This window comes from Octopus bimaculoides, chromosome 11 (assembly GCF_001194135.2).
Source record: "Octopus bimaculoides isolate UCB-OBI-ISO-001 chromosome 11, ASM119413v2, whole genome shotgun sequence".
In the NCBI taxonomy this organism is placed as follows: domain Eukaryota; kingdom Metazoa; phylum Mollusca; class Cephalopoda; order Octopoda; family Octopodidae; genus Octopus; species Octopus bimaculoides.
The window spans coordinates 516,322-530,172 of record NC_068991.1 but is presented as its reverse complement, the minus strand read 5'-3'; the positions used below and the strand labels follow the sequence as shown (position 1 = coordinate 530,172).

General features: G+C 35.5%; 1 protein-coding gene across 4 annotated transcripts in view; it reads right to left on the bottom strand.

Moving 5' to 3' along the window:
• Positions 1-628: 628 nt before the first annotated feature.
• The window catches only part of LOC106881844 (membrane-associated protein Hem), a 60,586-nt gene continuing 47,363 nt past the window's right edge, over positions 629-13,851 (bottom strand). For all 4 annotated transcript variants that reach the window (XM_014932355.2, XM_014932358.2, XM_014932356.2 and 1 more), the window contains 5 exons: positions 6,927-7,011; positions 5,392-5,502; positions 4,088-4,200; positions 3,506-3,595; positions 629-2,238 (listed from right to left, as the gene is read on the bottom strand). In XM_014932355.2, coding sequence (XP_014787841.1) covers positions 2,125-2,238; positions 3,506-3,595; positions 4,088-4,200; positions 5,392-5,502; positions 6,927-7,011 — 513 coding nt within the window. In that variant the 3' untranslated portion in view covers positions 629-2,124. The remainder of the gene's footprint in view (positions 2,239-3,505; positions 3,596-4,087; positions 4,201-5,391; positions 5,503-6,926; positions 7,012-13,851) is intronic.

Here is a 13,851-nt window from a genome sequence, read left to right as displayed (position 1 = left end):
TAAAGAAAAACTTTAAACAAACAAAAAAGGTGCGAAACGGAACAAAAATTAATTAAAAACAAGGATGTCAAGAAAAAATTATTAATTTTAAACTTTAAATTAATTTTATTTCATCTTCTCAGCATTATTATTATTGTTATTATTATTATTATGAGTTTTCTACTTGTTGAAAGTAAGAAATCAATATTATGTATCTTTGTGTAAAAGTAGAGTTGGTTAGATAGACATACACACACATATTTTACATGGTCAAAGTTTTATATATATATATATATATATACACACACCAGCGGCAGCGTGTGTGTTTACTCACAGCAGTTGTACTTTCATGAAAAACACACACAAACACTAGACACTTTATACAGTTTCTGTTCAGATGTAGATCATAATAATAATAATAATAATAATGGTATCTAATTTAAGCCCAAGGGCAGCAATTTTGAGTGGGAGAGGATTAATTGATATCACCTCAGTACTTGACTTGTACTTTATTTCATTGCACCAGGAGGGATGAAAAGCAAAGCTGACTTTGGTGAGATTTGAACACAGAACGTAAAGAAGCAGAACAAATGTTGCAAAGCATTTGTTCTGATGCTCTAACGATTCTGCCAGCCTGCCACCTTAATAATAATAATAATAATAGTTTATTTGCCTCAGGGTAGATAAGGATTTCTTAGGTAGGCATCAAGACCAGAAATTGTAAGGAGAGGATGTGGGGTTGAGTGAATCTAGCCTCCAGTATAATACTGGTACTTTATTTTATTGATCTCAGGAGGACAAAAAGGCAAACTCAGCTGTAGCAGGAGTTGAACCCAGAGTGTCAATGTAACCAAATCCTGCAATTAATCCAGTCTAATGGTACTGCCAACCATGCTCTCATCGTCATAACATTAGCAATAATAATAATAATAATAATGATTTCTAACATAAGCACAAGGCCAGAAATTGAGAGCAGAAGAGAAAGGAGGAGGACAAAACAGTCAAAATAATAATAATAATAATATTTTACCAAAGTAGATATCTAAGAAAAGACAGAGAAAGGAAAAAAGCTATAACTTGGTGAGAATGATACAAAATATAAAATATTAATTATAATAATTTTAATTTGAGATGAAAATTATTTCAAGTAATTAATAATAATAATAACAATATTTGCCAATAGTGATAGAAAATGGAGGGGGTGGGGGGAATCAATTCCAACTTAGAGAGGGAGGAGGGTGTCAGATCTCTCCATTACATTCAGACATGGAAAGAAATAAAAAGATTGTGTGTGTGTGTGTGTGTGTACATGTATGTGTGTATGCATATATATTATATATACATACATACATGGATGTATATATATATTCACACACACAGACACACCAGGATATGCATTAAGTACTCTTTATCTGTTTGTAATACTACTTTCAATGCACATTCAATATTACAGTTTGTCAATGTTGGAACAAAGTACTCAATACATGGTGGAGAGTATAGTGCTTATTTAAACTGGATGCTTTTTCTTGGGACTTAAGTTTCATTCCACTGTTTGTCAGTTCTTGCTTCTGGTCCACAAAAGATGTGAATTGCCAGAAAAAGAATATAGTTTAAATATATTTCACATTTTATTTATTTATATATATATATATATATATATATATATATATATAGATATATATGAGAGGGAGATTCTGATAAAGATTTTGAGACTGACTGGTAGAGAGGAAGAGAGAAGCAAAGAGGACAATTAATAACCATAAAGCAGGGATGATGGTGATGATGACGATGATGATGATGTTAATGGTAATGATAGTAAGGGAAGAGGGGGGAGTGGGGGAGAGATGGTGCAAGACCATGTAGTTGTTGTTTTTTGAAGGATTTTAAGTGTTGATGAACCACTGCAATAGCAGAACATCAGTCCTTCCCCTGCCCTCCTGCTAAACCTCAACTGTACAGGAGGAGAAGGAAAATGGAGGTGAAGAGGGAAGAAAGAAGCAGAGAGAGAGAGAGAGAGAGAGAAGCATGAGTTGTAGTTGTACCCTCCAGCTCCACCCCCAGACAAAAGGTGAAGCTTGGCCAGAGCTTTGGTATTGAGGACACATAGTTAGGGGGGTGGGGGGTCATGTTGTAGGTGATGGTCACTCAGTGGTCAGCAGCTGACAGTTTGTAGACAGAATGGTAGGCATTACGGAGCAGAGCGTACGGGAAGCAAGACTCCAGCAGATCCATTGTGAGGAACGGGGACTCTTGGACTATCTGAAAGGGAAAAACAGAAGAGGATAGAATTAGTTTGTAAGATTTTATGTACAGTTTGTATAATTCCAAAATGTAATCAAGATGCAAAGAATAATAATGTCCAGTCAACGACCCTCAACACAAATATAAACAAAAGTATGTAATTCTTCACTTCACCAACTTGCCATCTTTAAGGAGCTCGCACTAACACCAGGTCACATTAGGGGCTGTTTTTACCATAAATCAGGAAGAATAGTTTTAGGGAGAGTAAACTAAGCAAGTCAATCCCATCCACCCCAGTACATAGCTAGTACTTTACCAACCCTAAAAGGATGAAAGGCCAAGTCAGCTTTGACAGGATTTGAACTCAGAATGTAAAAAGTCAGAAGAAAGTCCATCAAGCATTTTGTCTGACGTTGCTAACAATTCTGCCGGCTTCGTAATAATAATAATATTGCTTTGCCAGCAGAGTGTGATGGATGAGGTGGGGAGGAAGATATTCATAAAAGTGTGGTGGGTTACACAAATTGACTAAGAACAATGAAAAAATAAATACTTTACAGTACATGGAGGAGCTATCAAGGAACCTCCTCCATCTAAAGTCCCCCTGGATGCCAAGGGTGAGTGATCCCTGCAACTGTTGTTGTCAGTCTTACAGTTGGTCTTAATAGCTTTCAACAACAACAACACCTCCACCTCTGCCACTGACGAAGATGCTGTCAAGAACAAAGTTTGTTTCTAATATTTCACTGTTGCCAGCATCCAGATTCCTTGCTGTCAAAAAACTCCATATTCAGGGTTGAAGTCAGGAATGGCAACAACAAAAACAATTATAATAACGAGCTCTTTTACTGGTCACAAGAGCTTGAGGTGTTGAAGACAAACTACAAATGCACAACACAACAATAATGCTTAGATCTAGCCAAAAAGGAGCCAACAGAAATAAGGGACATAAACATTTTTTTAAAAAATCAACAAGAAAAACACCTGCCCAAAAGGTGAGAGGGGAAACCTTTCAGGAGAAGGACTGAATTACTGTGCCATCCTTTTCTACTTTGTTTCCTCATTCAAAAATGCAGGTTTCGGGTAAGCCCATTCAGCCTCTTCAGTCTTGCCACTCTCCATTGAGTGGTATTTGAAGAAGCTATTTTGGAAGAAATTGTTTACTGCAGAGTTTGCAGTTTGTCTCTTAAAGGATTACAACATTGAGGAAAAACTTTACTTTTTCAAAGCAAAAACTGTAGCAAAAAAAACAAAAAAAACAAAAAAAAACCCCAAATCTTCTGACCTGGTCAAGCAGCAGATAGACCGAATCTCGGTTTTTGATAGCTTCCTTGTCTGTCTCTTGGCCAAGCCGTAACATTGAGGAAGAAGCAAGCTGCAGAGAAAAAGAAAATTAAAAATATCTAAATTTGCATAATAACAATTAATTGCTTCAAATTTTGGCAGAAAAAGTTTGGACGACAATAACAGAAATACCACAATCTCTGATGTTGCTGCATCTGTACCATATAATTATATTTATTTTACAATGATATAACGAGTGTGTTTAAAAGAATATATACATTTGTTTATACAAGAAAATCACATATATATATTAGATTATTGTCTGCCACAGCAGACAATTGGAGCCTGGGCAGCTCCCTGCTTTCAAACCGTCCAACCCATGTCAGCATGGAAAACGGATGTTAGACGATGATGATAATATATATATACATACATACACACACAAATGTATATTATCATACATACATACATACATACACACACAAATGTATATTATCATTCACATCAGCTTCCTTCCCTCTTGGCCCTGAACATGGATATCAATTTGTCAATGGCACAACAACTAAAAGAAGAAAATACTTACAGCCAAAAACTCTTTTAATCGTTCCTCCAAGTCTCCAGGACCATAAATGGTAAACATGGCACCAGCAAGAGCGTTGATGGCTTTGGCAAGACAATGGCTATTATTGAGGTGTCCTGTTGAAGAGAAGGAAGCAGTTCAGAATCTCAACAACAATATTTCATTAACAACAGAGAATTATTGTTTGTGAAGAGACTATTTGTGGTTGGACATGGAACAGAGCTGAATCAGGACTTCTCTGAACATCTTTCACAGGCAAATCAATAGACTACAGCATCAATCATTATCATTATTATTATTATTATTATTATTATTATTATTATTAAGGCAGTGAGCTGGCAGAATTGTTTGCACGCTCGACAAGATGCTTAGCAGTATTTCATCCGTCTTTACATTCTAAGTTCAAATTCTGCTGAGGTTGGAATCAATAAGTACCAGTGGAAAACTGGGGTCACTGATATTGACCAGCCCCCCCCCCCTCCAAAATTTCAGGCCTTGTGCCTATAGAAGAAAGGATTATTTTCACTAAGACAGCAAGCTGGCAGAATCGTTAGCGTATCAGGCAAAATGCTTAGCGATATTTTGTCAGTCTTTATGTTCTGAGTTCATCTTTATGTGGTCAATGAAATAATACCAACTGAGCAGTGGGGGAGTGGGGATTGATGTAATCAACTAACACACCACAAAATTTCAGACTTTGTGCCTTTCTTCTTCTTATTATTATTATCAACAACATGGCAGAATCATTAGAATGTTGGACAAAATTACTTTGCAGCATTTCTACCAGTTCTGAGGTCAAATATGCCTTTCGTCATTTCGGCATCAATAAATATCAGTTAATTACTAGTGTCAATGTAATTGATTAACCTGCTCCCCATTAAAATTGCTGGCCTTGTGTCAAAATTTCAAATAATAATTGTTATTTTTATTATTATTATGGTGACCAAGAAATGGCTCACTTACATGCTCAGCAGTTTAAATCCTAAAGACGATGCATTCTTAAACAAGGCTCATAACTCTATTTCTACCAGCATGTCTCTTTGATATGATCGGCAGAAGACATCGGACCAATCCAGGAAATAACTGCAAGAAATTCCCATCAGCTAAGTTGGTTGTTGGGTCTCAAGTTAGTCTGGCAGGATTGAAGGTCAACTTTCTAGAATATTTTTCAACATCTGCCAGAATTAGAGCAAGATTTTTCAAGCCAGAAGCTACAAGTTCTTAACAGACTAATGAGAAGTGGCACCAATGTGACCATTATCCTCTAAACTGCATCAACTCTATTAGAGATGATAAACTGAACTTACCTTCGAGTGAGGCTTTGAAAAAAGAGGTTTCTGATTTGGCAAGCTTGGGGAGTGAAACTGCAACAAACACCATCAGGAGACACGCTATGGTGTAAGCATCTTCGGTAAATTCTGAGAACAAAAGAATAAGAGAAATAAATTCAGAAAGATGAAAAATATGTGAGTGTGTGTGCGTCTGTGTAGGAAAATAGACACATACGTATATCTATCTATTTACAGGGTGCAATGGGTAAATTGTCACCATTCTATAATTTTAATTTTGCGCATGTGCATTGTTTTTGATTTTGTCGACTACACAGTATAGTAGGGTCAGTTGGGCACTGTCTGTGAGAAAAACAGCAACATGGTGCAATTCACTCTGTCAGAAATTTCAAAATGGCATGCTGTACTGCTTGGCACATTTGTGTCGGAAGCTCCAATACAGACATTTCAGAGTATTTGGGTGTCAATCTCAGGATAGTACAGAGGATTCGAAAAGAGTTGGATGTGTCTAATAGTGATTATGACGGTATGGCAGTTAGGAAAACTCACTCTGATCATTCTGATAAGAAAAGAACTCCTGAATTTATTGGTGAGACCCAGGCCATGATTGACAACAATCCCTCCAAGTCAACCAGGGACATGGTAGTGTCTGAGTTTCTTATCCGGCAGGTAGTACATAAAGACATTCAGTATTCCTCATACAAGATGAGAAAGGGCCAGTTATTATCCTAAGCCATCAAGGACAAGGGGCAAAAACCGTGCTATGAAGCTTTTGAACAAACTCAAGCATCCCCTCCAACCGAACTTGTTTTGGTTTTTCTCTGATGAGAAAAATTTCTGCCAAGATCAGATGGTGAACACACAGAACAACTGTTGGCTTGCCCTGTCCTCAAACCATGTACTGAGAGCGATAAAAATCAAACATCCAGTCAGCAGCATGGTGTTTGGAGTGGTCAGTAGTAATGGCGATGTTATGCCTCCATTCATCTTGCCACATGGCCTCACACTCAACATGGAGGCCTGCATCAAGTGGCTGCTATATCTGGTGACTCTGCACCAGGCCGCACAAGCAGGAGGACCCCAGCCATGGCTGTCAGACAATCTCTGCAACTACACCACCCCTAACATCTGTCCACCTCACTCCCCAGACTGCAGTGTGGGACACAGATGAGTGAGAGACCAACAAAACTCCTTGTAACACCAAAGATGAACTGCAGGCAAGGATTATGGCAGCATTCACCAACTTAAACAAGGATACAGTCAAGAAAAGTTGCAGGAGATTCTGAAGTCGTCTGGAGGCCATGGTTGAAGCCAATGGCGATTTTATTGAATAAATTTACTCTTTAATATTTCGAGACATTTTTATGTAACTTTGATAAATAAATCTGTTAAAATGAGATGTCAGTGTTATTTTATTTCTGTATCATAAGGCTTCAAGCAAACTACAACGTTCTTCTTTCTATTCGTTAGGCTCATTTCAGTTTTATCATGACCTCATCAATAAAACACAAACTGTCCAGGGTTTATTAGGGTCCCAGGTTAAATATACATACCACTTTTCTGAGTTCGTAAAGCAGCACAGAGCGTAGGATCAACTGGACAGTAGAGGCCAGAGGCAGCTGCCATATCACTAACAATCTAAAACAGATGGAGAAATAAATATTAAAAAATGTAGGGTGAAGTAGACAATAGGAAGGGACAATGGACAAGAACAACCACAGCCGATAAGAGTTTCAAATCAAATTTGTACAGAAAAATAGCGAGAGGAGCAAGGGGAGAGAACTTCATCTGAAAGTAAAATGTTACGTTGACTGAGGCTCAACAACAACAATACCGTTAGCTTCAATGAACAATCTATACTATTTAAGATTTATAATACTGACACAACATTTTTGAAGAAGGAATTGATAATATTGAGTGGAGTAAAGTCAACCCAAGTGGCACTTAAAGCCAGAATGTCAAAAGAAAAGGAACCAAACAATACAATCTGTCTGACATTCTATTGATTCTGTTGTTTTCAGGGTTTGAACAATCAGACATTCTGATGTCTTCCAGATGGGATCAACTTAAGATAAGAGACACCTAATCTTTGTTTAACTCATTAGCTTTGAGATTTTAGTGATTGCCAAATGTAATCCTTATTCATTTACATTAATCTGAATCAGTCAAGCATTAATTATATTGTAGCTTTGAGATCTCAATGAGATGATTGTTATTTTTAGAATAATATTGTAAGGTGGGTGTGAGAGGCCAGAGCTGGCCAGTTTGAATATTTTGACTGGATATGGCCCTGTTGAAATACTAAAGGGTTAATACACCAATGGAACTGTTGTCTGTCAGGATGTGGATTACTTGGAGAGAGACAAAATTTATGCAGAACGGACACCTCCCCACCCCCACCATCATGGTCCTCTCAATAACAGAACCCCAAAAAATATTCTGCAAGAAAATATTCATTTCCCATTTTGGCACAAGCAATTTGAGAGGAGGAGGTAAATTGATTACATCAACCTCAGCGTTCAACTGGTACATATTTGATCGATCCCGAAAGGATGAAAGGCAAAGTGCATCTTGGCAGAATTTGAACTCAGAATGCGAAGACAAACAAAATGGTGCCAAGCATTTTGCCTGACACACTAACTGCATTGCAAAAAAAAACAACAACAAAAAAAAAAACAAGAAGAAAATATTGATAATAATCAACACCACAAGGAACAAACATGGTCAGCTAGAAATGGTTTCTCCCTGTACTTTGTAATATTCCCAGGTCTCCAGGTTGGAAACGATGACATATTGTTGTGTTTTTGTGTTTTAGGAAGGTCATTACACCAATAATAATAAACACATGCACTGGTTCTATATCACTATTGTTAGTCAAGTGGTTAGACGTATAATCAATCAATCATTTGTTTAATGTGTTGGTCTCTGTTACTGTCATTGAAGAGTTACATAAAATCCAAATTCTTACAGAAATAACAATTTCATAAAACTAAAGCACTCTACTTATAATAATCTGAGGCTATGGTACCCAGAATGATTCCTGTAGGTGAAACAAAACCAAAAATTTGTAATTTATCCACAGAACAACAGAGGGTTTCTACCCAAAACACAACAATTGTACATTTGACTGTTCTATGCAGGACAGGGTACCGCAATGCCACTCTGAGGCAGTTCAAACTAGTTTGACATAAGACTGGATGTAGTAATAAGGTGATTGTAGCAAAGTCTTCAGTAAGATTCTAGCAATAACAACAGCTTATAGAATAATATTTGACCAGTTTACATCAATGTCTTCTTTTCTGTGAGATTTAAGTTCTTGTTTTGACCTAAAATTCTCAATTTCAAAGAGTTGCTAGTTTGTGTTACGATGATATAGAAATGTTTGGAGGACAGACAAGATAAAAGTAAATTGTAGGTATAATAATAATAATAATAATAATAATAATAATAATCACACTGAAACAATATTGATGGAGAATATTAATAAATAAAGAAATAATAACAACAATAAACAAGTAAATAAACAAAGTAAAAATTATTGAAAAAACAACAACAAAATATTAACAAGCAAAAGAAGGTGAAGTGAATGTAAAAAGTGCTAAAGTGTGACATCTAAAAGTGGTTGTCATGCTACAGCAACAGAAGAGAAAAAAAAAACAAAACTAAAGTTAATTGTAGGTAAATCTAGAAAACTTACTGAGAATTTGTATTTGATAATTGAGAGTAGAGAAACCTTCTGGAGGATAACACATTCACACACACTGAATGGAGGTTTGGAAAAATCAGACTGTGTGAAACTGATGTCTCTCCTGAGGGTCCTTACATTAATGATGGTCTTAAGAAAGGCATGAACATCATACAATCTTGTCTGTAGCCCAACAATTAATTTGAGGCGTGTATGTATTGTTACTGCAGAGAGTTTGTCAAAGTTATTTAAAAATAACACAATTAAACGGTAGATCCATAATAGATGTCTTCAATCACAGGCACAATTTATTTCTAATGAAATCTTTCCTCACAAAAACCTGTTGGTTTTCTCACAATTTTCCTTAAAAGCCAGATTTAATGTTTTAGAAACATTGGTTTCAAATATTGGCACAATGCCAGCAATATTAGAAGGGTGAGGTAAGTTGATTTATCGACTCCAGTGCGTAACTGGTACTTTTTTTTTTATCAACTCTGAAAGGACAAGATGGATGAAATGCTGCTAAGCATTTTGCTTTAAGTGCTAATGGTCCTGCCAACTTAAATTACAAAGAAATATTACAATCTGTCCATTTTGATGTGGATAAAACCATAGTAACTGCCAGATAAAGGGTTTGAGTTGAAAGATTTCCTGGAATCTATAATGGAAAGGATTGTGTCATGTCTATAGCACAATGGTGCCACGGATTTTAGATTGAGATGAAATTCAGAGATTGTTTCATAGCTGTTAGGACTGTCAGACAAAGATTTAAATATTTCTACAACAACAACATGCACAGCAAACATAAATGGAAAGATTTACAAGAATATTTGAGAAACACAACAACTAGACTAAAATATGAAAAAAGTGCAAAACTTGGATACCAGTGAATCAATAATAGTTTGTGTTGTAAACAATCAAATATTATCCTCAAAAACATTGATTGTTTATAAAGAACAACTTCAAAGGGACACTGGTCACTAAGAAGGACCAAAAACCATTCACAGAGTTCTTTCTTGTATCGTAACAGAAGTTCATGGAAAGACTTTTGCTAAGAAACTTCTTTGAAAGTTTAAAAAAAAAATTGAAAAGGCGCAATTAGATGGAATTAATCAAATTGGATCTACCAATTCTAGTTTGTCAAAAACCATGGAGTTAATTTTATTGAGGTAATACTTATAGAATTTCTAAATCAAAATTAGAAATATTTTAACAAAGTTTTTGATTTTGAAAATTTTTTTTATCTCTGGTAATTTAGAAGCCAAAAAGAAATTTGTTTCACTTTAATCATCTAATTTGATTAAATACATTTTTTTTTAATTAAGAAATTAACTTTATTTTTATAGTTTAGATATAAATAAATATATGAATAAAATGTAATTTTCCATAAAATAGATAATAAGATTATTGTAATCCCAAATATCATCATCACCATTATGACATATTAGGTTTGCAGTTATCACTATGAATATCTTTGATTCTCAATATTGAAACTTTCATTTTATATTCCAATTTGGCAATTGTTTGGTTGGAGCAAGTTTTTAGATGTTCATGAAAATGCATGAAGAAATTAAAGGGAAAACTGAGATGAATGAATGAAGTTAATGAAATGTTTTGGACAAGATTGGGTGTCTGATGTCCATCAGCATGTTAGATGCTAATGGTAAAAGGGATTGTGATAATAATGAAGAGAATGGTAATAGTGCTGATAAGTTCTTTGACAAGATAGGGACAAAGTAGTAAAAAAATTAATGATCTGATTTAGACTTTCAGTCAAACTGGTCTGAAATTCAGTTTGAAAGTCCCAATAAGAGACACGAGTCCTACACTATAATAATAATTCATTTACTTAGATTTAATTAAGAAATTACTCAGACCTAATCAAGAAATTGTTTTTCTCTTTCTTAATGATGATAATGATTTCTGATGTAGGCACAAGGCCAGTAATGTTGAGGACAGTGAGTTAGTCAATATCACTGACCCCCAGACTGGTGTCTATTTTATCAACCCCCAAAAGACGGAAGGCGAAGTTGACTCTGCTGGAATTGGAACTCAGAATGTCAAGATAGTGCCATGCTTGCCAATTTTGGCACATAGACTTTAGTGATTGCCAACCAAAGGGAAAATCAATGGCAGAAGACAAGAATACTTTTTAAACAATGCTCCAGAATGTGCTTCACGCTCTTTTATATAAAAGATACAAATGGTCCTTATCACAGACCATGAGTTCAACAGGAAGCAGAGTTAAATTGGACAAAGCACCAATCCCATGAAACAACAAAGAAATATATATATATATACACACACACACACACACACATGCATACATATATACATATCATTAAGACAGTATTTGAAACAGGTGAAAGTGTTTATATGTGTGAAATTAGGAATATAAAAGTGATTGAATCAAATTGATTTTACTGATATTCAAGATGGTGGAATCGTCAAGAAAAATGTTTTAAATACAAAAATATAAATCATATAAACCAATTTATCAATGCCACAGGTTTAAATAGTGAAAGTTCCATAGAATAAGTGATCAAATTACAAATATATTTAATGTTACAGGTGATTGATGAATTTCAAAAATTTAGTAAAATTGAGGTGAAGTAAAATTGCTGTTTATTAAAAGCTAAAAGTATATTGTTAATTAAAAAATGTCATTAACAAAACAGTGGTGAATGATGAGTGATGGTGAGTAGCAAGTGATGATGAGTGATGAAGGCAAGTGATAGATGGTGACAGTGAGTGGTGATGGTGATTAATGAGAAGTGAATGAAAGATTAAGAATTAAACTTAGAAGTGAGAAGTACCAAATTAGGCACCGTAAACTATTGAAGCAACAAGTTGACTAAGCTATAGTAAGAGAATACAGTTTATAACCAAACATGAATTCATACTAAATGTGTGCATGTATGTGTGTTCTCTGGTATTTTAGTCCTTTTTTTTTTTACTTTGCAGAATTTAAGCCAGTCACAAACAAAAGAAAGCTGTTGGGCTTTGAGGATATGTGAACTGGATGGGGTGCATCTATGTATGTCCGTGTGTGTTTGTGTAGATATATTATTTACCTGTCTATTTTAACACTTAGCTATTCCTTGCCTATATTCTTCAATGATATTTCCACTAAACTATTTCTCTTTATCTCACCCTCTACCTTCGTTTAAATAAACTCCTCCCCCTCTGTTTTCAATTACTTTTCAATAAGTCATTAATATAATTTAGTAATTCCCTTACCCTAGTAATAATGCCTTTAACAACCAACAGACCACTGCCGCAAATACCAGTCAACGGGTCTTCTTCTCTGCACAAACATAGTTCAGTGAGGGGATGATCCTTTGTTTGGCTCACATTTTTCAATTCCTTTAATTTCATTCCAACTGATTTCAAGTTTGGTGTATTGATGTAGTTTTGTATGTTAATTATGGAAGTGAAATTCATTATTGCCAAAAATTAATAAATAAAAAGTTAAGAGCCTTTAAATTTTGCAAACTTTGGGTAATTTTAGCCAATCGAAAGCCACATACATACTGGTGCCTGTTTCCATAGTAACAAGGCAAGGTATGGTTTGCTGTGAGAAGATTGTTGAGATAGGCAAAACAGTCTTCTCAAAAGAAAAATACAACTGGGGAAGAATGTTAGCTGAACAGTGGGTTTCCAAGGAGGAGTGCTGTGAGACCAGGCAGGTTTTCTTTTATGCGGTGCTATGCCAGAATCATCACAACATACTGGATGAATGCCTATGTCAGTTGATTCTTTGAGGAACTACAATTTTCAGTGACTTGTAGAGAGTCTACTCTCACACTCCTGAAATAATTATAATTATCGGCAAAGCATAGTGAACCACAGCATTAAGTTTATTAACTCGACAGATGGGATCCACATGCAACAAGTGGGAAGCACATGGGCCTCTGTAAAACAAAATTGCTGGCCTTGTGCCAAAATTTGAAAATAATATGTATATGAGAGATAGTGGAACCTGGAAGGACTTTCCACAGCAGTTTGCTGTGGAGAAAAATTCTCACAAAATTATTAGAACCCCAAAGTCAGCTCAGAGCATTTTCTATTGGACTGATGGATGCATTTTCAACTTGTTAATCTTCTTCAGCTCCAGATACCAAGGGAGGTAATTCTGAGCTGATTGGAAAGCTTTGCTTCTTTTATCAGAAATCAGTAAATATTATTCTCTGACCCATTGGCTGCCAAGGTGGAACAAATGTGTGAGTTGATGCACAAAGCAGTGATGGAATATAAACAAACCCCATGACCAGTTCAAATATGGTTCAGGAGTTTGAACCTGAAAAGGCTTTTCACTGCAGTTTGCTGTGGAGACAAAAAATTTCTTGCTTGAAAGAAAAAATTGTGTTAGGAACACAATAGCCCAAAGTTTGTTTATTTTCTGAGACTGCTTCACACATACTTCCCCACCCAACATGTGCACTGAATAACCATATTCTGCAACATGTTTATGTAATTTGGTAAAAAGAAATGCAAAGTGACAAGAATTCCATACTTTTAGAGAGATCAGCAGTTGTTTGAAGAGACACTCTACGATACTGCTGTTGCCACCACCATCACCACTACCACACTATCATTACTACTACTACTACTACTACTACTGCTGCTACCACCACCACTACTCAACATCATCACCATCATTACCACCATCATTTGATAAATTGGGTGCTAAGTGTGCTGTTTCTGTCTATTTCATTATCACCCCCAACCCCCACCTCATTTATTAAAGAAAAACTCAGTGAAAAGGTATTAAAAACAAAAAAAAAAAAAAA